Raw genomic sequence first — 24,746 nt, 5'->3', positions numbered from 1 at the left:
TTACATGAACAATGAACAATGCAGCACAGTCAGTGTTGCATAGAAAGAAAACAAGATTTATGAGAAGGAAATTGACATATGTCGAAGTAAACAAATTTATTCAGACAATGTTTTGGATATGCTAGAAGAGTCCAGGGAGTAAGGGAGGGGACAATGGATCGAATATTCAATTTTTAGGAGTCCCAGACTTTGGGGACTGGCTTAAAGGGAACATGCAAGAATTTAGCAGTTTCTAACCAATCTTGGGGACCAATTATGAATGACGTCACGCAAAATCATGCATAATCTCGCGGCAAACTAGCGCGTCAACAAAAAGATAAACAATAACAAGCAGACAGAATATTTTGATTTTGAAAATTATTTTGTAAATTGAATCATTACATTTTTTATATCTAATTCTTGTTTAATGTTAATTCATTCCGATTAGTGCGTTGTAGAAAGAAATTATATTAAGATTATTAGTTATTATGAGCAAAGCCTTCCTATAATTAGGTCCCGCACATTTGTACGTCCGTAACGGTTAGCTCTTTTCGTTACTTTAGACATGTTAGATGTTTCTTATTGATTTAATGTTTTTTGTCTTCAGCTTAATATTTCTGTAATTAATGATCCGATTAATTTCAAAATTTTAGGGAAAATTCACGAAGTCCTGAGTTGTTCAAGGTTTGTTTATCATTAAAATCTCAAGATGGTGTTATTTTATTTTCCTGTCCTGGATGCTAGGAGCGCAGCTACCAGTTATCCTAAGATATGTTACTTAAACCTTAAGATCTTTCAAATTAAGATGTACTTATGTTCTCAACTTTTTTATTTATGTAGTATCAAATTTTGTCGCAAGGTATCTCTTTTTTATTTCGTTAAATGAAATAACTTGAGTTAAAAGTTCTGTAGGAAGGTAATTGTTTTAGTAAGTTTTGTAATATAATTATTTAAAGGCTTTTTCATGTCTAAGCTTTTTAATAAATACAATAAAAAATTAATAAAATGGTATGTTTTCTTAATTTTCCGAAGTTTAGATAATAACAATTATGGAAATGAATTGTAAACAAGGGTTTTGATATCTAGAATCAAAGGCTTGTAGTAAAGCATCAGTTTAAGGATGGTGCATTTCGAATTAAAAACAATTCAAAAAGTCAAAAATTTCCACTGAAGGTTGCTATATTGCAAATACTTGTTTTATCTGGAAATATCTGGGTTTTCAACCTGAAAGGGTCACAACTATAAAATTGAATTAACTGCCCATTGTCCCCTCCCTTACTCCCTGAGAAGAGTCCCAAAGCCTATTCACACAGGAGATTGTCAATGGGACAGACTGTACTCTTTGTGACAAGAGGATACAACCTAACCGTATAGAGGATCACTATGAAGAGGAGCATCCCAATTTTAACATATATGATGAGCAGGAAGTGTATGCCCAAACAATGAAAGAAACTTCTGAATACAAACCAAATAATTCCAGTGCACATTGGGGCAAATCAACCAAAAAGGGGATTTAATTATTTAGTACCCTTAAAATTCATCTCACAAAAATTTCATTTTATACTTTTTTGTAAGTAATTTAACAACAAACAAATTTGCTTTTATGTTTTTTTCTGTCATTTGAAAGGAACATGGAGATAAAGGTCATTTTATGAAGGTAGATAGAAAATTACCAGATTAACCCGTCCCGAAAATAGTCTCCCCTTACCCTATCCATCTATCTATCCATCAATCTATCCATCTATCTATCCATGTATCAATCCATCTGTCTATCCATCTATCTATCCATCTATCTATCCATCTATCTATCCATCTATCTATCCATCTATCTATCCATCTATCTATCCATCTATCTATCCATATATCTATCCATCTATCTATCCATATATCTATTCATCTGTCTATCCATCTATCTATCCATCTATCTATCCATCTATCTATCCATCTATCTATCCATCTATCTATCCATCTATCTATCTATCCATCTATCTATCCATCTATCTATCCATCTCTCTATCCATCTCTCTATCCATCTGTATATCGATCCATCTATCTATCCATCAACTATTCATCTCTTTATCCATCAACTATCAATTTATCCATCCATCAATCTATCCCTCTATCTATCCATCCATCTATCCATCTGTCTATCCATTTACTTATCCATCTATCTATCCATATATCTATTCATCTACCTATCCATCTATCTATCCATCAACTATCTTGAATTTCGTGTTTAAAATGTCTAATTAGGGGTTTTGGTTATCAGAGCAATATGAGATTTTTTTAGTAGCGCAGCTACCCTATCACTAGCTTTTTGGGCCCTTTAAAGTGTAACTAGGTTAATTGAAGTCCGATTTTAGTGTTCAAAGTGTCAAATTTGGGGTCATGGAATTCATTTCAGTAGGAGGGGAGGGGATGGTGTAAATGGGGGTGGATGGGGATCCTTATTTTAGCAAGCTACAAGTTTCACTTTATTTTTATGTTTAATAAATCCATTATAAATGTGGGCATGATTAACATAAATTTTTATTAACTAATATCTATATTCATAATGATATTATGATTCTTGTTTACTGTTTATATGTACACTAGCGGCTTCGCCTCTAGGGGATTTGCCCCAAGAGATAATTAAACAAGGATGACAACATCCATGAAAGAAGCGAAGCTCTGAAATGGAAGGACAAAGGAAATTTAACACTTGTGAAGTGTCAGAACTGAATATTAATGCATGTCTATACAAAATTGTAATTAAAACTGATTAAATACATGTTACTGTTTAAGGACATACTGACGTTTTTAGGACTTGATTATAGAGATGCTTCGCTTATAACAATAGACGTTATTGAAATAGGAATCAGTATTCAAAAAATCAGATGAATAGGATATTTTTAACATTCAAAACCATTATTTGTTGTCAAAAAAGTAAAAATCAACTTGTTATAAATGGATGTACGAACTTTCTGGTAACGATTATAGAGTTGCTGTGCTTTCTAAGTCGTACCTAACTGTTGTAGAAATCAACATGAAAAGTTTGAGATCGATAGGACAATTCTAGCCTGTTTAAGTTAAGTAAAAGAGCTAACTGTACTAGACGTACGGACGGACCGACCCTAATTATAGAAATATGAAAAAATTGAGGGGGATTTTTATTTTTTTTAAAGATCTTTAAACAACCACATGACCAGTAGATATATTCCCTGAAGAGTAGAATTCAATCAGTTTAGTGGTTAGCGAGATCTTAAGGGATGGGCGGACAGACAAACGGACATCAAGCTACTTTGTATTGTATATTAACACCTAGGGATCTAAGGAACAAAACAATAACCGATTAATATGTACATCCCCAATATTGATACATATTTAATAAATACATATTTAATAAATTATATTACAAAATTATTTGTCTGTAGATGACAATTAGTGGTTGAAAAGTTTTGACACTCATCTTAATGAACCAACCAATCAATTAAATTTCCTGAAGTTCTTATGCTAACGAATATAAAAACGTTATTATAAAACTTTGAAGTTTGGGGACTAGTGTAATTAACAGTCCCCTCCCTTTCTAAATAAAACTGCTGACTTTAAACATGAATACCCTGTAACTACATAATTTAAAAACAAAGCATTACCAATAGACAGACAGAAGACTACTTGCTAATTCCAATTTAGAATGATTATAAGAACCTCACGTTATTTGCATAATAACTTTATCTTTCCGCAGTGAGGTAGGGGACATTGGGCTGTTTATAACACTAGTCCCCAAAGTTTTACAGTTGTGTGTTCAAACGTTTTAACTACTAACTTTAATCTACACAAGGGGTAATTTTGTGTATTATCATTGGGGATGTACAATTTATTGACCTTTGTCTTATCCTTTTAGATCCCTGATATTTGTAATAATCTATAGAAACGATTATTTAGTTACATTAAAACATCAAACATAAAGAGGTTTAGATTTAGGTTTAGCCCCCCCCCCCCTCTCCTCTCCATCATTTAGTGCAATAGAACTTGAAAATATTTATTATTAACTTTAATTCTAAGTCATAATAAATATTTCCCAATATGTCTATGTTTTTGTGTCTTTTATTTATTTGAATTATATCTTAAGTTTTGACTTTAAAAGCGCATTTAAACGCCTTTTCTTACAAGCTTTTCGTGCACCAACGTTCAGAAAACGGGCTAAAAACCCCTACGGGGGCGCGGGGGGGTAAATAAAACCAGTACTGGCGATTAAAATATGTCTTTGGGTAATCAAATATCGTTATTTTAGCCGGTGGCAACCGGTGAAAACATGTTTCCTCTTACTGATTTCTTAAATGTTGATTAAAAAACAAACAAATAAAAACTAAAATCTTGACTTCAACTAGAATTATTTAGGACTAATTTCTTCAATTTGTGTTTTTTTCTTTTATACTGTCAAAATATATGTAATGTATGACTCATCAGAAGTTATTTTGTCTAATTACGTTAATTCTAAGAGATTTTATAATACTTTTAAAATTGTTGGTGAAACACAAAAAGTATGCCTTTTTCTGTAAGAAAATTTTTGCATTTCTTGACTTCCATGCATTAGAATGCTTACTTAAAAAGCGTATTTTTACGATTCCTTTGAAATCTGATGTACATTGGGTATGATAATACTCATAGAATGTTTAAAACTTGATTTGGGGGTGGTGAATTGTTGCCCCTTGTTGCCCCTATGTGCAGTGGCAAAAAAAAAAGAGGAAGACTTGCTGGTTCCAAAAATAGATTGCCAAAGAAACAAAAAATTAACAACAAGGTTGAAAGAGCTGCTAAAGGGCTGGCAACCTTCACCATCAATGAGCAATATGCCTTAGAAAGTGTTTAGTTGCAGAATTTTTAGAAAGTATTGCTAATGTCTGTTATATGTTTGAATGTCCATCTGTCTGTCACATATCTTCTGTATTTATTGTCTTCCATGTCAATTATTGTCAAAACCTTGAAAAAAAAAAAGAAGCAGTTCTGACGTGCATATTTATTGTTGAACATTAAATCAAAGTAAATAACTCTTACTCAATTTCCGACTACTAATCTTATTCCATTAAAAGATCTTGTTATAGGTGATAGCCCAATCTTCAGTACAGCTGTTACTTATACTTTTCTTGCCTAAATTTAGCCTAACTAAGCAGCAAATGTAAGAAAATTGAGATTTTTTGGGGGGGAAAACTAAGAAATTTTGGGTAAAAAAGTAATTTTCAAAAAAATCCAATAAAATGATTAGCTGTAATTTAACGAAAGTCATGTACTGAACCATCATCATCTCCCGGTCATGACTACATAGGTCTTGTGAGGCGTATGTCAAAAAAAACCTGTTTCCTATCCAGGACACCGGTGCCAGAGCTCAATACCAGCTGAGTATCCACGAATTCCCTAATAGTAGCTGAGTATCCACGCATTATTCCCAAGAGTAGTTGAATATCTACACTTTTCCCCTATGGTAGTTGAATATCCACAAAAGTTTCCTATTGGTATTTACATTATATACTTTTGTAATGCTTCTCATGACAATAAAGCAAATTAATGCAAGCAATTTACATTTTTCATTACATTCAAATTAGATATCTTCAAACTTATAACAAATAAATATCTTTTAGATATAAATCAATCCATGTATGTTTTTGTCTTGAACTTATTATGTATAAAGAAGCCGAAAAATATCCACCCACTTAATGCACATTGCACAAGGATGACAAAATCATTAAAACATTAAATCATTTTAAACATGTTTAAAATGGACGTACGGACATTTTGATAATGATTATAGAGTTGCTACGCTTTCTAAATCGTACTTAACTACTACATGAGGAATCACCATGCAAAGTTTGAAATCGAAGGGACAATTCTAACATGCTTAAATTAACGAAAAAAGCTATCCGTTACAGGCGTACGGACGGATTGACCCTAATTATAGAAAAGCTTTGCTTTTAAACAAGGATGACAACATCAATAAAAGCGAAGCACTGAAACGGTAGGACAAACGGACATTAACACTTATATATTGTCAGAACTAAATATTTTAAAGTTAGTATGTTTTTCAACCTATTTTTAAAAAAATTACACTATTCTAAGACATGAAGATATATTTCGATTTTAGCAATCATTTTCAATTCATTTTGTCTCTTGTAGAAGTGAATCAAGCAATATTAGCTTGGTCGTTTTAGACAGAACTAAATAATCAGAATATCTACATATAATACAAAGTAGCTTGATGTCTGTCCGTCTGTCTGTCCCTTAAGATCTCGGTAACCACTGAACCGATCAGATTCTACTCTTCAGGGAATATACCTACTGGTCCTGTGGTGGTTTTAGGCTATTTTCCTGGGGGGTGGGACACCCCCAACCCCACCAAAAATTAAAAAACCCAACCCCCCAAAATTTTTTTTTACATTTTTTGTAAAATCTCAGTAACTGCTGATCAAATTGGGCTCTACCCTTCTGGGAATATACCTACTGGTCCTCTGGTGGTTTTAAGCTATTTTCTTGGGAGGTGGGACACCCCAACCCCCCCAAAAATATAAAAATCCCCACTTCCAAAATTTTTATTTTTTTAAATTTTTGTAAACAAAAACCAGTAATTGGGGTGGTGGAACCCCACTGCAACATGGGGCGAAGCCCCCATGAATCCCCCCCCCCCCAAAAAAAAAAAAAAAAAAATATTTTTTTTTAATTTAAATTTTTGTGTATGCGAACAACCTAGGTTTAATTTTTACGAATTGAAATTTTTGTGTATTCGGCAAACAAATTGGGTTAAATTTGTACAAATCAAAATTTTTGTACATAAAGCGCACAAGCTGGGTTTGATTTTACCACAGAGTAATTAAACAAAGAATAATTTTTTGGAATATTTCTATTAAGAAGGATTGACTTCCCATAACTTTATAGGGCGAAGCCCCTAGAGGCTAGGGGCAAAGCCGCTAGTAAATATATAAGACTCGAAGCAAAATTCTAAGTAAATTTGTTGAAAAACTGCTTTATACATAATAATTTTTATGGACATACCTACATTTTTAGGACTTGATTATAGAGTTGCTTCGCTTATAACATTATACTTTGTTCTCCCAGGAATCAATATACCAAAAATCAGACCAATCGGATGATTTGATCACATAAAAATTTGTTGTTAAAAAAGTTACAAAAATCAACATGTTTAAAACGGACGTACGGACATTTTGTTAATGATTATAGAGTTGCTACGCTTTCAAAATCGTACCTAACTATTAAAGGAATCACCATGCAAAATTTGAAATCGATAGGACAATTCTAACATGCCTAAATTAACGAAAAAAGCTATCCGTTACGGACGTACGTACCGACGGACCGACCCTAAATATAGAAAAGCTTCGCTTTTAAAAAGGTACAATAGACTAGGACATCTCTAAAATAAGAAAAGGATAATAACTAGGATACTGACTAAGAATCAGGGAAAGAATAGTAGGTAAACTTGCAATCAAATTTTTTGTTTATAAATTTAGTAAATAATCTTCTATTTAAAATGACATATTTTTATACACTATTAAAAAAAATAAAGTTTTATTAATAAAATAATTTCTTAATTGGATTAAACTGAAGTAAAAAAAAAACATACAAATTCTTATCTATAAAAAATACAATTTTAAGCAACGAAAAAATTTTACATTATAAAATAGTTTGTTTTTCTTCTGTTGTAATACCTTTTATAAAAATATTTAAGCTTAAAATTATTGGTAACTCTTATTTACTAAGTATATCTGCAATAACTTTTATTTAATGAAATCTTCCAATTTTTAACATGTACAAAACGGCCTGCTTAATTGCTTCAAGATCCATGTCAGATCTATATAGGAAATAAATGTCTATAATCGAGCTCAAATTTTAATCCATAATTAACTCTCATTGCCCAGAACGATAAGACCCATTATTTTACTTTATTAAAAATAAATTCATTTTTTTCATTTCATGTTGCTATTTACATTATACTGAAGTATTTAATTTCTAATCATAAAAAAGAAAATTTAAATTTATAATATAATAAATTTAAGAAAACTCTGTTTTAAAAGAATTCGATAGTGGCGACACTTTGTGTGTTCAAATATTAAACTAAAATTGTAATCATATTAACCCTTTGGCGATGGTAATGTAAAAAAATATGATTTAAAAAATCTTTTTTAAAATCATTTAAATTATTAAACATTTACTTTCTTTTAGATAGTAATGCCGGGTGAGGAAAATAGGTTTATTGAGAAATATATATGCATATAGAAAACTAGCCAATTGGGAGATAGTTATATCGAGCCAACTCTAGTTATGCATATAACCATCAATTCTTGCCTGAGTAATAGAATAAATATAGTAGATCTAGATCCCTAATCAGTAAAAAATTAGACCAACAAGAATAAAGTAAAGGAACAATCTGGCCATACAGTGGCGTGCGGTAGAAGGTGTTGACGCCCCATTAGAATTAAAATTGGAAAGGTCTTTCTTCTTTTTTTAACCTTAATGATTTTATAACCACCTGGTGGGCAAAGCCCCTAAGGGCTAGGGGCGAAGCCGCTAGTTTATTATAAGTCAGTTATAAATCGTGTAAAGCTTAATTTCGGGAAATTATATCATCCATAAATAAATCTTCACCTGCTAGAAATTCCTTGGAAAGTTGGATAGGGTATTGGGTCTGATAGCCCATCTAGAGTAATAAATCTAATGTTCACAATGTGTGGGCTAGAAATAAAACTGTGACCATCTAAACATTCATCTTCTTTTTTCCAAAAAAAAGTGACTAATCATTAAATCACATCTTTTACATCTAGAATCTTTTTTTTTTCTTCCTCATAAAGGTTATGAACATTGACCATTTGTATTTAAATACAATTTTAGATATAGTTTTTTATCCTTAATACTTTTAAATACTACAGCCGCAACCGCAATCATCTGATCTACTGTCTCAGCTGCAACGGCAGCCATTCCATTATTTTCTCTTCTTCAATACACATAATTATTTCTTTCTTTTTCTACTTTTATTTTGTTATTCCCTTTCTTACTGTCCTGTGTATTTAACAATTTTTGTCATTAATTAAATCATATCAAATTTTCTAAATTTTAATATTAATCCTTTGTAAATGTTCTACACGTGTACAGGTTCCCTCTCGATTATTAGCATTCACTTTTCATATCTTTACCCAGGGAGGGCGAGGACATAGTCCCTTAAGTTTTTTAAGAGTAACTTTGGGGATTTTTTTGAATTTGGATTGGTTGGTGGTTCATTAAGCTGGGTGTCCAAACGTTTTAACAACTTATTCTAATAAGCAAAAGGGGAAATTTTGTGTATTCTCAATGATGATGATCAATTTATCGGACATTTTCTTATCCCTTTAGATCCCTTATATTTACCATATAGCATTCCTAAAATTTCTTATTAAACACACACACATACACACACCTCACACACACACACACACACGCACATACCGTATAAACCATTAAAATGTCTCCGACTTGACCTGCGTTGTGGGCCGTTTACAAAATTTGCGTCCATAACTCCCCCATTTCCCCTTATTTTGTGTCTCTTTAATTCATACTTCCCTTTTCCTACATATATGTGCTGTTGTCCCTTTAAAGCATAGATTCAGGGATGGATAATTGGAAGATAAACTAAGCAATGAATCATTCATCCGCCCTTCCCCCGAAAAAAAGTAGATTTTTTTTCTAAGATAAAATTAGTATTATTTATTATATTGGGTTAGATAATTGATTTATCCAACCTTTGCCTATCCCTGCTTCCCTGAATAAAAGCAACAGCAATAATAGAACATCTTCCCCCCGCCCACCCGGCCCCCCTCTTCTGTTATCAGCGGACAATTGAGGCCAACAACAATACTGTTGTAGTAGCTGTTGCTGTCGTGAAAAGAGGGTTGTTGGGGCATTGAAAAGGGTAGTTTTGGGAGTGATAAAAAGTTGGGGAAGGTAGGAGAAGAAAATAGCGGGAGTAGATAACTCAAAGAAGAGGTCATCTCCGCAAGAATACCACCACTGCAGTTGAATTTTATTCGTTGACGCCAGCAGACGTATGCTAAATTGATTACTGTTGACTTTTTCCGTATTTTTTTGGTGTTTTGTCAGTTGTTAAATTGCACAAAAAATGATTTTGAAGGTAAGAAAAATAAGAACATACAAAAATTAAGTCTTCGATGAAATTTTGAAAATTTACGTGGATATTTTATTTGATATAAATGTAAAGGACATAACAAAGTGTACAAATTTTTTCAAAAAATATTTATACAAAGTATAAATATGTATATAAGTATTTTTTTGATAAATAATATATGGAAGGGAGACAGTTTTTAACTTATTTGCTTATTTTTTTAGGTTAAGTTAGGTAAATTGGGCACTTAGTAGCCATGGGGGATCAGTTAAGGGTTAAGGGGTAATGCATAAGGGAAAAAACTAACCCTCCCCTATTTTTCAATTTATTACAAAAATTAGAAGTGAAAGCACCAATATCAATATTCTTATTCCAGAAAAAATTATTTTGATGAAAAATTTTGAGGCAAAAAGTTTTTAAAAAGATAAAATGTCCCGCATTAAGAAAAGGAATTTTTGATTTATGATTTGGGTCAGTAAAACATAGTTTAAAAGCCTATAATCATTTGTAATAACCCTATATTTCAAATCTGTGTTCTGTATAAATTAATATTTTGTATTACTTTAGCCCTGGGGCATTCAAAACAAATTAACCCTATTAGTTTTTAATTTTCAACATATATGTTTTTTTTTACAGTTAAGTAACTGACATAGAATAGATGGACAAACTAGATTTAAAAGTTTCATAGATATGTTATTTGAATTATTCTGCTTTTTGAATTTTTTTATTAATTTTTTTAAAGTTTTTTTCCTCAATGTGCCTAGTCGGATACAGACCAAATCCCCCCCTTCCCTTGTTTCGAAATAAATTTAAATTTAATATCTCAAATAAAAAAAATGATTTAAATGAATTAATATAAGTTTTCCTTCTTTGGACATAGAAAAAATATAAACTTAACATTCTTTTTGGTATTTTTGGCCCGAACCTTTAATTTTCTCTTATATTTAACGTGGAACAGCCCTCTAATTTGTGTAGATATCAAACTCACAGTTTTTTTAACTTCGCCATTGCATTGTTTGTGAATATTATCATCCTTGTTATGTTGATTGTATAAAAATAAATATTTCTTTACAATATGTATTGTAAAATAATAATATACAAGTTCAAGGCAGCTAGTAATATCAAAATATTAAAACAAACAAGAACAATTACTTTCATAGCTGGGTTGTCAATTCTTTAGATAATTAATTACAATGTTTTTAAGGTAAAGGTTATGCACATGTAGTATATAATAATACAGACTATCTGATAATGAATATAAATATAAAATTGTACCTATCCGTTACAGGTATCATCATGTCAAGTTTGAAATCGATTTTAACATGCCTTAATAAACGAAAAAAGATATGAAAATACGATTGTATTGACCATTTTGAGAAAAGATTCACTGTTAAAAAAATGTGTCAAATTGAATATATCAAATTATTGGTAGTGAGAAACATTGACAGATTATAACATGATATAGAGCCGCGAGCTATTGGAATTTTATTTTGGGCTGCCTGTCCCATAGTGTTTGTCAAATCAAACGCATGTTTATTGTCCACCACCAATTGTAACAATCAAAAATTAATTGTGTTCGTTAAGATCTCGCTAACCACGGGACCAATTATTTTTTTCTTTTAAGTAAGCCTCTCATAGTTTTGAGTTGGTTTTGGGCTATTTTTCTGACCCTTCCCAACCCAGTTGAACCCTATATGCTAGGGAAGAGCCGCTGGTTTCATTAAAAAATACTTCAATATTTTAAATTTAAAAATATGAATTTAACTATGTTAACTAGAATTCTGCTATTGCAAATGTCAAACAAATTTATTAAAAATTACAACAAAAAGTTATTTTTTTCATTCGGCTATAAGACTTTTTAAGCATAAGTTTTAAGAGAAGAGCTCAAATAAATCCTTATTTTATCAAAATTAAGACTTGTATTTTTATACGAACACTTTATTATGCAAGTCTAATCAAAATGATATAATTATCATCAATTTTGCGATACAGTCATTTAGGAGATGCCTGCAATTTTTTGTTGCAAAATAGAAGTCATCTAGAGTAGCAAACTGTCATAGACTTTGCCACCTGTAACAATAAGAAGAAATGTAGTTTTTTTTGCCTGTCAGATTTTTTCTTTAAACTAAAGGCTGCATTAAAAAAATATTTTTTGATGTTCAGTAGAATTATCCTTTTTTTCAAAGGAAGAAAGGGTATGAAAAATTATATGTCTTTTTTCTAGATATATATTACACTTTTAGATATGTTTCGCGACAAAGCCCAAATTGTGTTAAAATTGTGTCAAAAATGAGCCATGTGACGTAATAAAAATGAGGGATTATCCATCTCTTTTTTAGGGGTTTTCTTTCCCACTTCTCCTCTCATCTCCCTCATTTTATTACGTCACATGGATCATTTTTGACATAATTTTAATACAATTTGGGCTTTGTCATGTTTTGCTATCTTTCGACTTGATATCTCTTATGCTATTATTAAATAATTCCAATTTTTTGCACATTATTAAAAGAAGTTTACTGGGATATAGATCATTATACAGCCCGCTATAATCAAAAATCGTTCGTCTTCCCTGTATTTATATACGTTTCAATATTTTAATAGTTATTTCTCGCATCGTATTGTAAACGGCTTTCCGCGGATATAGAATGTACAATTATGAGATTAAAACTAGTTTTTTTTTAGCCCCGAAGGCACCGGCTAAAAAACTGGTTTTAATCTTATGATTGTACATTTTTATGGATATAATACGATGCTAGACATAGTTTTTTGACACATGGATGAGAACCGGTTCCTGTCCACCGGATTCACATGAATACGAGAAAAATGTTTCTTCATTGTTATTTTTCGTTTTAGCCAAGCTTTTCTATATTTATATGTCAGTCTGTCAGTATTTTCTCAGCTGCTAAAATAGATTTTTGTTGTAAGTTTTTTTGAGCAATAAGCATCTACTCTATATATATTCAAAAACTTTGAGGAAATATGCCATTTGTCTTCTATATTGTGGCGTGCACAATTATTTGCTAGTAGAGAAGTGAGCCTGAGGAGGTAGAGAATCCCCCTACACCCTCCTTCCGCAGGCTACTGCTTCTATTATTATTACATGTTGCCTTGTGATGACAGCAGAATAAATGTTTTGGATTTATAACAAGAATTTATGGTTTAATTGAGAAATTCACACATTTTAAATTGGATGACAATTAACAGACGACGCTTTGTAAAATTTTCAGCGAAGATTTTTTACCTAAGGGTCGGTTCGTATGTCCGTTCGTACGTCTGATTGGAAAGGTCGTATCGAGTTAACTTATGCAGAATAAGATTTTTAAAAAGTTTTTTTTATGATATCTTTTAAAAATTGATTACTGGGAATTTTAGTTACTTAATGTTTAATTGTGAGTAAATCATATTTATAAAATTTTGAAATAGAATTACGCTAAATTTTCGTTTACACTTCTAAATAATGTTGAAGGTTATATGCATTGTTGTTACTATACATTTGCTAAATGCTCGTGCGTCTGCATGTCTTATTTGTATAGCTTCGCTTTTTATGTATGCTGTCATCCTTGTTAAATTGGCTATTATTGGCGCCTTTGTAGAGACACATGGAATTTTATGGGAATACACAATAAAAATCAATTACAATATCAAAATTTATATTGCCAAAAATAAATTCTTAGATGAGAATTTGAGAAAAGGCAATTTTATTAAAAACATTTTTGTTAATCCTAGTAGATAAGCTACTCTATAAAGTGTTCGTGTCTGTACTACTGATTGTAAAGCAACATGTGTAACATTGTATAACAGACAATTTTCTACGAATAATAAAATAAAAATAATAAAATTTATAAATAACTATTCTTGATCTTGAATCAAATCCTATAAAATTTTCCTTATCCTAACTAGACATAAAGGACTAGGGAAATATAACTAATAGGCAAACCTAAGAAATTTTATTGATTTAGCCTTATAAGGCTCAAATTTAACAGCGAACCAAATATAATTTTAGTATGTATGTATATCAAAAGTGAATTTATATGATAATGAAAATAATTACAATAATGAACACATATAGATTGAAAATGTCTAAACATATAGTGAAGTTAAAAATTTGACCTTTTAATGGCATCCAAATAATTCAAAATGCGAAGATGCCAAATTTTCTCTCTATACATATCAATGAAAAGTCAGAATCGTCCTTTTTCAAGAATGTTATATTTTTTCAGTAAAATCATTTTTTTATTTATTTCTTTTAAAAATCTATAATATAAATGTTTTGTTTATTTTATAAATGTTTCCCCGTCATCAGTTTTTTCATTTTTTGCTGTTGGAGGTGATTGTCGTTACCCCTTTTAAACTATGATATGACCAATAGGTTATTTTTTTTAAAACTGAGCCTAATCGTTTTAGCGGACATCGCGCGAGATTTTAGACTTCATTCAGACTGACACCTTTTTACTAAAATTAAATTAAGCGGATTGCTTATACTTATTTATTGGCAAAATAAAAAAGAATTTTGTATTTATAGAAATCTTTCCCTTATAAAAATAAAAATCCATGAATTAGAGAGCTTGCATATAAAAATAACAAACTAAAATTGATAGTATACAGTATATATATGTCTTTTCAAATAATTTTGGTCAGTTTTGGGTGTTTCCTCTTTTTCAAAACATCCAAGGTAACTGATTCAAATCATACATCTTCATTTTCCTACTTTTTAGCAGGACTGAGCAGCCGCGCGTCAGCCTCAAATTTAAACTCGTTTGAATGCTTTAATTTTTTTCCTTAAAGAGGCATTGCCATATTGAGGCCAGGTTTAGAATTCCAGCTGATTCATAAAATTTAAAATCATGATTTCCTTGAGGCTTATAGGTGGCAGACGCGCGGCTGCCGAGCCCTGAGTTTTAGTCATTTTGTACTCTGTTTTAGCCAGGGATCTTCAGGGAAAAGACAACGGACGGTAAATTAGTACAGATCCCAAATTATGATAAACAAAATTACTCCTTCTATAGATTGGAGGAACTTTCGCTTTTATTTTTATTTTTTAAATTTATTTTAGAGGTTTTTTCAGGTACGATTCCTATTGGGAGGGTGAAGGTACTTAAAACAGTTATAAACCTTCCCTGGGCCTAAAAGGAGATACATATCGGTCCAGCACAGACACAGAGACAGACTGACATCCTGTTGATTTTACATATGGATTATATTGCTTTATCCTAAAATAACATATTCCACAAAGACACAAATCAACAGGACGATTCTTTTACAAAATATATATAAGAGAAAATTTTCTTTTCAGGTATGGTGTGTGGGTGTGGTAACCTTATGTCTGGCAGCCAGCGCTTTTTCTGATCTTCCTAGCCATCCAGGTATGATTTTAAAACTTAAATTGGTAAAGATTATACATATATATATAACTCCCCTAGAGACCTCGATGGAAAATTGAAGGGTGGAATATACAATACTAGTAGTGGAAGTCGGATAATGCAAACAGCATTGTAAATGAGTTGCTGCGCTACCAACAATATTTTATGATGACTCGCTTAATATTCTTGTATAATTTAGATCATTCTTCTGCTGCTGCTATTGAGGGTGATGATGTTATTGACCAACTTTTTCAATCTGAAATTGACATCTACAATCTTGGAAAGTTAGGTAAAAAGTTTTTCTTCCTGTTTATTATTTAAAGTAATTGAATGCTCGTCTGTTATAGACTATCTGAGAAATCTGTTTTAACAATGTTTACTTTTTTAAATTCTGAGTTATTTTAAATCCTCTGTTTCAGATGAGAACAGGGGAAGTAGATCCCTTCTTCCGGGTGACAATGGACATCACCATGGTCATGATCATGGACATGAAGGTGAACATCATCACGAAGAACATCATGCTGATGGTCATGAGCACGATGCTCATCATGACCATGAAGAAGTGTCACAAGAACATCAAATTGCTGATGCTGGCCGTGTCTCTCCAGATTCTGGTTTCCAGCAACGCCGAGCACCCGCTGACGGACTTGGACTAGCCGCTGTGTCAACACAGAGTGCCGCCAGCCCGAGAGTAGCAACAAGTGCAGCCGTTGTGCCGGTTCAAGAAGCTGCTCCGGTGCAACAGCCTAGTGGCGGCCTGGGAGTTGCGCAGCAGCCTAGATCAGGAAGAAGGCTACAGGCCGGCAGTGGAGCCAACTTGAATGGAAATGGACTTGACAATGATGGTAACCAACCTAGATCTTATCAGTTTGAATACAAGGTAGAGTAAAAGTGTATTTTAGTAGCGAAGCTACTCTATGATTGTCTCTTTGTCTTTGTCTTTCCGTCCGTCATTACATTTCCAGTTCGTAGCGCTATGGGAAAATTTAAAGGATGCTATTCCAGATAGATGGTTGAACTTTTGGGAAAATTCTTTTTAACATTGAGCATTTGATTACATGGTCCGTCAGCCATGCTAAAAAATGTAAATTTAAAGCATAAAGAATATATAAAAAAAAGATTTCGTGTATTTTTCTTTTTTATTCTTGATTTTTTACTACTGAATACCTTCTCTAAAAAATCACATTATCCGAATTTCCATAATCATTTTTAAAAGCGAAGCTTTTCTATAATTAGGGTCGGTCCGTCCGTCCGTACGTCCGTCCGTCCGTACGTCCGTCCGTACGTCCGTCCGTCCGTCACGGATAGCTTTTTTCGTTAATTTAGACATGTTAGAATTGTCCTATCGCTTTCAAATTTTGCATGGTGATTCCTTTAGTAGTTAGGTACGATTTAGAAAGCGTAGCAACTCTATAATCATTACCAAAATGTCCGTACGTCCATTTTAAACATGTTGATTTTTTTACTTTTTTAAATAGCTTTTTTCGTTTATTTAGGCATGTTAGAATTGTCCTATCGATTTCAAATTTTGCATGGTAGTTCCTGTAATAGTTAGGTACGATTTAGAAAGCGTAGCAACTCTATAATCATCACCAAAGTGTCCGTACGTCCATTTTAAACATGTTGATTTTTACATTTTTAACAACAAATTTGTATGTGACCTAATTATCCGATTGGTCTGATTTTTGGTATACTGATTCCTGGGACAACAAAGTACAATATTATAAGCGAAGCAACTCTATAATCAAGTCCTAAAAATGTAAGTATGTCCATAATCATTATCCTGTATCAAGCAGTTTTTCAACAAATTTACTTACAATTTTGATTTGACTCTTATACATTCGCATTCTGATTATTCAGTTCTGACATTATACAAGTGATAATGTCCGTTTGTCCTACCGTTTCAGAGCTTCGCTTTTATGGATGTTGTCATCCTTGTTTTGTACTTCGCTACTTATAGATGATGTCGTCCTTGTTCAATAACTATTTTGTTATAGGTATCAGATGATAAAGAACAAGTATACCAAAAACACACACAAAACTCAAATAACCAAGTAAGTGATATAACTCTAGGCTAACCCTTTTATAAAGTAATAGGATGTATGTATGTCTATATGTTTGTCTGACTGTGTATCTATTCCGACAGGTCTTGCTAACTGCTGTACAGACATTGCTCTTCTTTACAGTGAAGATTCTTATAGGACCTAGCAAGGTTTTAATTATTTTTGACACTATAAAATTCATATAATTTTCAAATCCTAAGAGTCATAGGTACCAAAAAATAATTATGACAAATGTTAATTGAATGGAGGATTTTTTGGATTGAATGAGCAAGAAAGGGGCAATTTTACTTTTTATAGAATCACCAAAATGCCTTATTTGTATAATTGTCATTTCACCTTAATTTTATATAAGGTAAAAGTATTGTAATGTTTGTTTGATGAAGCTACTCTATAATTAACTTTGTCTGTCTGTCAGTCAGTCTATAACGACATAGGTAAAATCTGATTTTCTCGGCTGATATTAAAGGTAGACAACTGAAATTTTCAGTGAAGATTCATATGATATTTTATATCTAGTCTATACCTTGTTTTGTCCGTCAGTATGTCGATCATGCTTCAAATGAAAGTAGACCTTATTTTTTAAGGTTTTTGTGATTTTCTTTGAGTTTTTTTCTCTTTCTTTACTTTGTTATTACAACTGAACATCTGCTCTATAACACACTTTGTCCGTATGTCCATTATTATTTTAAATACAATTAAGATAGGAATAACACACAATAACTCCAAAAATAATTTACTAACTTTTTTTGAAGGTAAAAGATTTTAAATTAAAAAAAGATACATATCTATAATCATTTACTTGCATTTTTTCTACAATACCAAAAGAGTATTTGAAGTTTATATCTAAAAGGCATAACCTCATGCTACATTAACAAAAGAAGTTGATTTATATTTAGCAAGAGTAATTTTAGCTGCTATTCAAGAGAAAAAAAAAACCTTACAAAATTACATAGAAATTACGAAATCATGTTTCAAGAATCAAAATTTTTTTTAAAAACTAGTTTTTATTTTTTAAAACCTGTTGAATTAAGGGAACATCTTATATCGTAGGACAATAGTTAGTAGACAATGACTTATAAGTAGCAATCCCACTAATATGTATATAAGCTCAGTTTTTATAAATTTTTCTTGAAAATATTGTTAAATGCAGTTGCGCTCCTAAAGTTTAGGGCTCTACATTGCAACTGACAAAACAAAAAAATATTGCAGGATAAGTTGTGAGATGAAAAATGTAGATTTTAAAACTTTTTATAAATCAAAACATTATAAAATATGGGCATTAAAAGAGGATGTTAAAACCCCGTTAAAAATTTAAATCTATATGGCCTACTTCCCCTTTTTTCACACCCTTTAGGTTTACACCTTCCTTGCAATACCCTGTGCCTCTGCACTGGTATGAAATATGAACACTAAATCTAAAACACTAAAATAATTTTCAGCTAATTTAATAAAAGTAATTTGATTAACATGTGTATTTTTAGTAGCGAAGCTACTCTATAACTTGTTAGTAGCGAAGCTACTCTATAACTTGAAATTTCCGTCTGTCCGTCTGTCCGTCTTAGTTAGGGGGAAACGTGATTTTCTCGGCTCCTATAAAAGATAAAAGGCTGAATTTTTTTGACAACATTCCCATTATTAAGGAGCACAATTAACTATAAAACATCAATGGCGATAGGACCGCTTTTTAGCAGGTTTTAGGCTATTTTTGTATTTTTCACATTTTTCTCCATATCTTTGGTGTTTATGGTCCGATTTCAAAAATGTTTTCAGTTATAGTATCTAAATTAAATTTCCTGTCGTTTCAAGAAAACAACTATGACGGTCAGACTGCCTTTAAGCAGGTTTTAGGCTATTTTTGTATTTTTCACATTTTTCTCCATATCTTTGGTGTTTATGGCCCGATTTCTGAAGTTTTTCATTTAAAGATATCAAAATTAAATTTTCTGTCGTTTCAAGAAAACATCAATGGCGGTCAGACTGCCTTTTTGCAGGTTTTTGGCTATTATGGTCCGTTTTTTAATTTTTTGTAGTTAGAAATATCAAAATAAAATTTCCTGTTGTTTTGAGCGTCCAGTATGTAATTTACTTTGACTGTCGGTCTGCTTTTGACAACTAATATCTAAATTCTTATTTAATTGCTGTGCTTCGCTACTTATGGATGTTGTCATCCTTGTTTTGTATATAATTAGCAAATTATATATCAAGAGGACCCTTTTTTTAAACATTTTTTTATATAAAAACTGATCAAAATTTGTGTAAAACACAATGAATTGTATAAAGATATCTTGTCATCAAAATCTTTTAAACATTTATCTTAAAAAGAATCTTACTCTCTTGTTTATTTTTGATACTTCATATTGACATATTTTATTTACTAAAGTAGTTTGGCTTGTATGCGTTAATAAGATCTCTTCGACGGATATATATCCTGTAAAAAAAGCAGTATAGGATCACGTATTACAGACAATTTTCCACAAAGATTAAAATAAAAAAAAACATAAACTTAATACCACTCCCGGGAAAACAAAACTTGGTCTTATTTTTCATCCAAATAATAAGGTCAAAATTATGAAAAGGATCGATAAAGAACTTGTATAGTTTTTTAAAACTTGATAAATACATAATCTGATTAGAAATATTTAAATAAAGTCTTTCTTATTAAAGCTTTCTTATTGTATGAACATTTAAAGCTATTTCTTCATACAAAATCTAAGTTATGCATGGTTTACTCTAGACTACAATGAAAAGTAATTATGTATATATGGCATAGATTATTAAAGTTAAGTTTTAGATCTATAGTACAGATAAATGTAACTGGCAATTCAAACATTTGTTTAAGACAAAATCTTTAAAGATTGTTGGTTGAAGTACGTTAAAGAAATACTCGCCCCCATATAATATTAACCCCTAAGTTTGGGGTGCCAAAAATCTTCTAAATACCATCTAATGCATTTTAGGGTAAATACTCGCCCCAATACCAAATAAATCCCCAAGTTAGGGGTGCAAAAAAATATTATAAATACAATCAATGCCTGTTTCATGTTCCAATTTATAATGCGCTTTCAGCCGCTAGCAGCCTTTGAAGTTCTTTTTTATAATGTTCTAGCAACATTTTACTATGAACTATACCAAATTCTACGATTTTGGCATGATCATATTGAAAATATTGATATTAATAACTTAAGCTAGAGTTTATTGAAAACCATTAGCGTGATCAGGGGGGTTATAAATTTTAGGGGGGGGGGGGGGGCGGGGGGGGAGTTGTCTACATCTCTCTGCACCCCCGTTCCTAACGCCATAATTGAACTTTTTTAGATATTTTTATTTTTGCATAGATTTAAACAGACTAATTTTTCTTTGAATATCACTTTTTCATGCTGTTTTAGTAAATCATTCATGAAACCAAAAAGGTGACATAATTTTGTATAAAAGAATGCATAACAGATTTTTAAAAAAATACTTTTGCATTCTATTTCAGCTACTTTGTAATTTAAATTTAAATATAAATTACAAAAAAAAAAACTAGCAGTCGAGAATCACAGACGAAGATCCACTAATATAAAATGAGCATAAGTAGGAATTGTCTATTTCAGTGAAGTAATTGTTCTTGACAATTTTGTAGAATTACTGTATTCAATTGTTTGCCATTGTTTCATCCCTTTAGTTTTTCTTGTGTGGTCAATTTTTGTTAACAGGGATTTGTGTGGATAACTCTTCAGAATTTTTCATGGATATTCTAAAAGTATATTGTCACAAATATTTTCTTTAGATAATCAATTTTCTCGTATTCATTTGAATCCGGTGGAAAGGAACCGGTTCTCACCATACGAAAAAACTATGTCCATTGTCCAGCATCGTATTATATCTCACTGACAAAATTATTTTTTTTCTCAAAGTTTTACATTAAATATAGAAATCAATTAGGTAGCCTTTGGTAGTTTTTCTATAAAATTGATGAAAAATTTAGTTTTACTTATGAAATTTAGAAAACAATTACCATTGGTTTATTAAGTATTTTTACAAAAATTTACCCTGCCAATGAGAAAAATTGTAGCGCCAAAAAAAGCAATTCAAAAAGCATTATCACTTAAATCCCTGGCTACTATGCTATTCAACAGCAAAATACAAATACCTTGCAATTTAAAAACAATATCTGCCCAAGTTAAATCTCCAGATATAAATCAATGTTGTTGTTGAAATATACAACAACTGTGGATGGATGGATGGATAGATAGTTATATACAATGGCTGTTGATAGATTATGTTAGAATTCTAGGAATGTTTCTTATGTCAAGAAATGTATTTTCAATTTATTATTTCGAAGCTTATCAATGATTCAGTTGGTCTGTCCGTAACAATATGGCGGAAATGTGATTTTCTCGGCTGCTTTCTTATTTAGACAGCTAAAATTTTGGTAAAGATTTCCTGTATGGATAAACATCTATTATATAATTTACTTGGTCTGCCAGTATGTCGGCCATGCTCCAAAAGAAATAGATACTTTACTTTTGTGATTTTTATGATTTATCGCATATTATCTCTCTCCATTTTTCTTCTTTATGACAACTTACCATCTGCTATATAACTCACTTTGTCTGTTTGTCCATCCATGATATTTGTTTTTTGCTAGTTATAATTATTATCGTTCTTGTTATTCTTACATTTTGTGTTTGTGAGCATAGCTTATCTTTAAATCTTTCATTCTTTGTTTGATTTTAATGTAATCAAAAATGAATAGCTCAATTAGATTTGAACTATTCATACAGGCATTTTTTCATAATCTTTGAAATTTTAAAGTCAAATTTAGAGGGACAAACCAATTACTTTCTTTAAATTCATTGTAACGAAATTGTAATCTTGTGATAATTATCATCTTAAATTCAGATGACTTTTATTTGATTAATGTTTAGGTTGTGAGTGGAGAGTATAGTTGGGTTGATCCTTTTGGCACTCTCCATATTATCAGGTTAAAAACTTCACTCCTTTTTAATGGGGGGGAAGGTGTTGGATTCTTCTTTAATTTATCTCATTTTTACTGTATAACGGTTTAAAGTGAACTTAATATAAATTTTTATTTCTTTATTTTTTGTTTTGTCAGGTAAGAAAATTATATCAAGGAAAGATGTGGCAAATGTATTTTATGCTCTGATAAATCTTCATAGAAGTTTAAATAATCCAAAAATTATTTTTCAGGTATAGGGCTGATGACACTGGCTACCATATCTTAGACAACATTGAAAAGGCCAACTTTGTTGAGATTGTACCCCATGAACCAGTGAAGAAGCAAGTTAGAAAAGTTAGAAAACTTGTCCGCCCAAGACTAGCAGATCCCAGAAGACCCACAGTTTTTAAGACTTCTCCAGTCCAGAATAGAATTGATAATGAAGCCGATTATATAGATAATTCGGCCAGTCAAATTATTCAAGAGACTCAAAGATCCCAATCAGCTGGTGTAAGACAACAACAAAATATTTCACCAGCTTCAACTATCAAGCTTTCAAATGCTGCTATTAACAACTTGCCATCCCCAGCTCCTTCAATTGTGAAATTATCCCAAACAGCAGCTCCCATTATAGTCTCTTCTGCCGCTCCTGTTGCTCCATTGATTGCTGCTTCACCAACTCCAAGTGTGCAGCTGTCATCCTCACCTGCCCCAGTTTCTCCACCATCTCCCCAGCCAGCTGCTTTTGTTAGGCTTCGACAAAACCCATCACCACGACCATCAGCAGTGCTTATGTCTTCAATTCCTTCCAACTCACCAAGACCTGTTCTTGTAAATAAGATCAAAGGTCCTTTGAGAAGAATCAGGCTGAGACATCCAAAACGCCCCCAAATTCTATCAGCAATTCCCTTGGAGACACAAAGAAATGAAGCTGATCAACAAAATTCTAATGATTCATCAGAAACAAAAATATCCCAAGAAACTGTAAACCAAGCGGAGATTCAAACTGCATCAGTTCAAGTTCCAATCTTTTCTTTGCAAAACAATATTCAACCAATCACTCTCAATAATGCGCCTGCCCCATCAGTTACTCCCATCCGCCTTAGCCGACCAACTGTTCTTATTTCAAGGCCTAACTTTATTCAACCAGCCCCCATTCAACGTGTTCCTGCTCCCATAGCAAGTCCAGTGCCTATTGCTAACCCTGTCATCGCCCCTGTGCCTTTCACTCGCCCTGTAGCTGCTCCTGTACCTTTAAGACCTGTAACATTGAAGGCTAGCCTGGATCCTGTAGTTTCATCCAATGTACAAACTCTAAATACTGTAGCACCCAAGGTTATCCAGCCCAGTGCTGTTCCTTTGCTTCCCGCCCTGCCAGCTCCACCCGCACCAAACTCTATTCCAACAGTCAGCAATAATGAGAAGAAGCCATTCCAAGCCCATCCGGACCCTGACCTGACTAAGAGAATTTTCGGAGGATCTGGCAAGGTTATTTTCAATGCACCATCACATAATTATGAATACAGAGCTTGAACTATAATATATTGCTCCATGTTACATTGTAATCTATACATATATGATTAATATTATATTGAATAAAAGTATTAAGTTTCAATTTCATTTTTTGTAATTAAAGCTTTCAGGAATCAATTTGTATAAAGGTTATTTCATAATATGCAGTTTTTACAAATAGAGCCCAATCATAAAACACCGCTGCAGACTCGATTTACACAGGGACCTAAAGGGACAATGACCAATGAATTGATGTACCTTCCAATTGATTATACATAAAATTATCCTTTCTGTAGATTGCAATTATTTGTTAGAACGTTTGGACACTGAAACTACTGAACCAACAAATCAAAATTCCTTTATAGTCCCCAAAGTTGTAAAGCTAATGTATAAGAAATTGTTATGATAAAACTTTCCAGACATGTGTAATAAAAGTCTTCTGTTCCCTCCCTCCCTGCGATTTACATGATTATATTAAGCAATTAATTGATAAAGTTTCTTCATAATTGCTCTAATTGATAAAGTCTACCTTTCAGAAATAGTTTTATATTTATAATAACTCCCCTTTTGCCACTTTGGAATAAGAGTAGGAAAGTAGAAACTTTGACTAGCCAACCGATTTTATATTATACCAAAATTTATACATATTTTTATATTCTAAAATATTTAAAATGCTTTTTATTTTCATAACATTTTTGGTAATTTTAACATGACTTGAAATTAGAAGTATAAAATTTTGTGAAAGAAAACTA

General features: G+C 31.8%; 3 protein-coding genes across 4 annotated transcripts in view; 2 read left to right on the top strand and 1 right to left on the bottom strand.

Moving 5' to 3' along the window:
- Positions 1-6,156, bottom strand: part of LOC145321421 (uncharacterized) — a 70,872-nt gene extending 64,716 nt beyond the window's left edge. The window contains exon 1 of the mRNA XM_080162878.1: positions 6,123-6,156. The gene's annotated coding sequence lies outside the window, so the exon portion shown is untranslated. The remainder of the gene's footprint in view (positions 1-6,122) is intronic.
- Positions 1-24,746, top strand: part of Rint1 (RAD50 interactor 1) — a 44,983-nt gene that overhangs the window by 410 nt on the left and 19,827 nt on the right. The gene's annotated exons all lie outside the window — the stretch shown is intronic.
- LOC145320850 (uncharacterized) lies at positions 10,010-24,097 on the top strand. Its single transcript, XM_080162838.1, has 7 exons — positions 10,010-10,126; positions 15,411-15,480; positions 15,677-15,766; positions 15,897-16,357; positions 17,475-17,531; positions 22,451-22,506; positions 22,734-24,097. The coding sequence occupies exons 1-7, from the start codon at positions 10,115-10,117 to the stop codon at positions 24,013-24,015; spliced, it is 2,028 nt and encodes a 675-aa protein (XP_080018964.1). The 5' UTR covers positions 10,010-10,114; the 3' UTR covers positions 24,016-24,097.

Source organism: Acartia tonsa, chromosome 1, assembly GCF_053477335.1.
Source record: "Acartia tonsa isolate MP-2025a chromosome 1, ASM5347733v1, whole genome shotgun sequence".
Lineage (NCBI taxonomy): Eukaryota > Metazoa > Arthropoda > Copepoda > Calanoida > Acartiidae > Acartia > Acartia tonsa.
The sequence above is the reverse complement of the archived record's forward strand: the minus strand, read 5'-3'. Positions and strand labels throughout refer to the sequence as shown.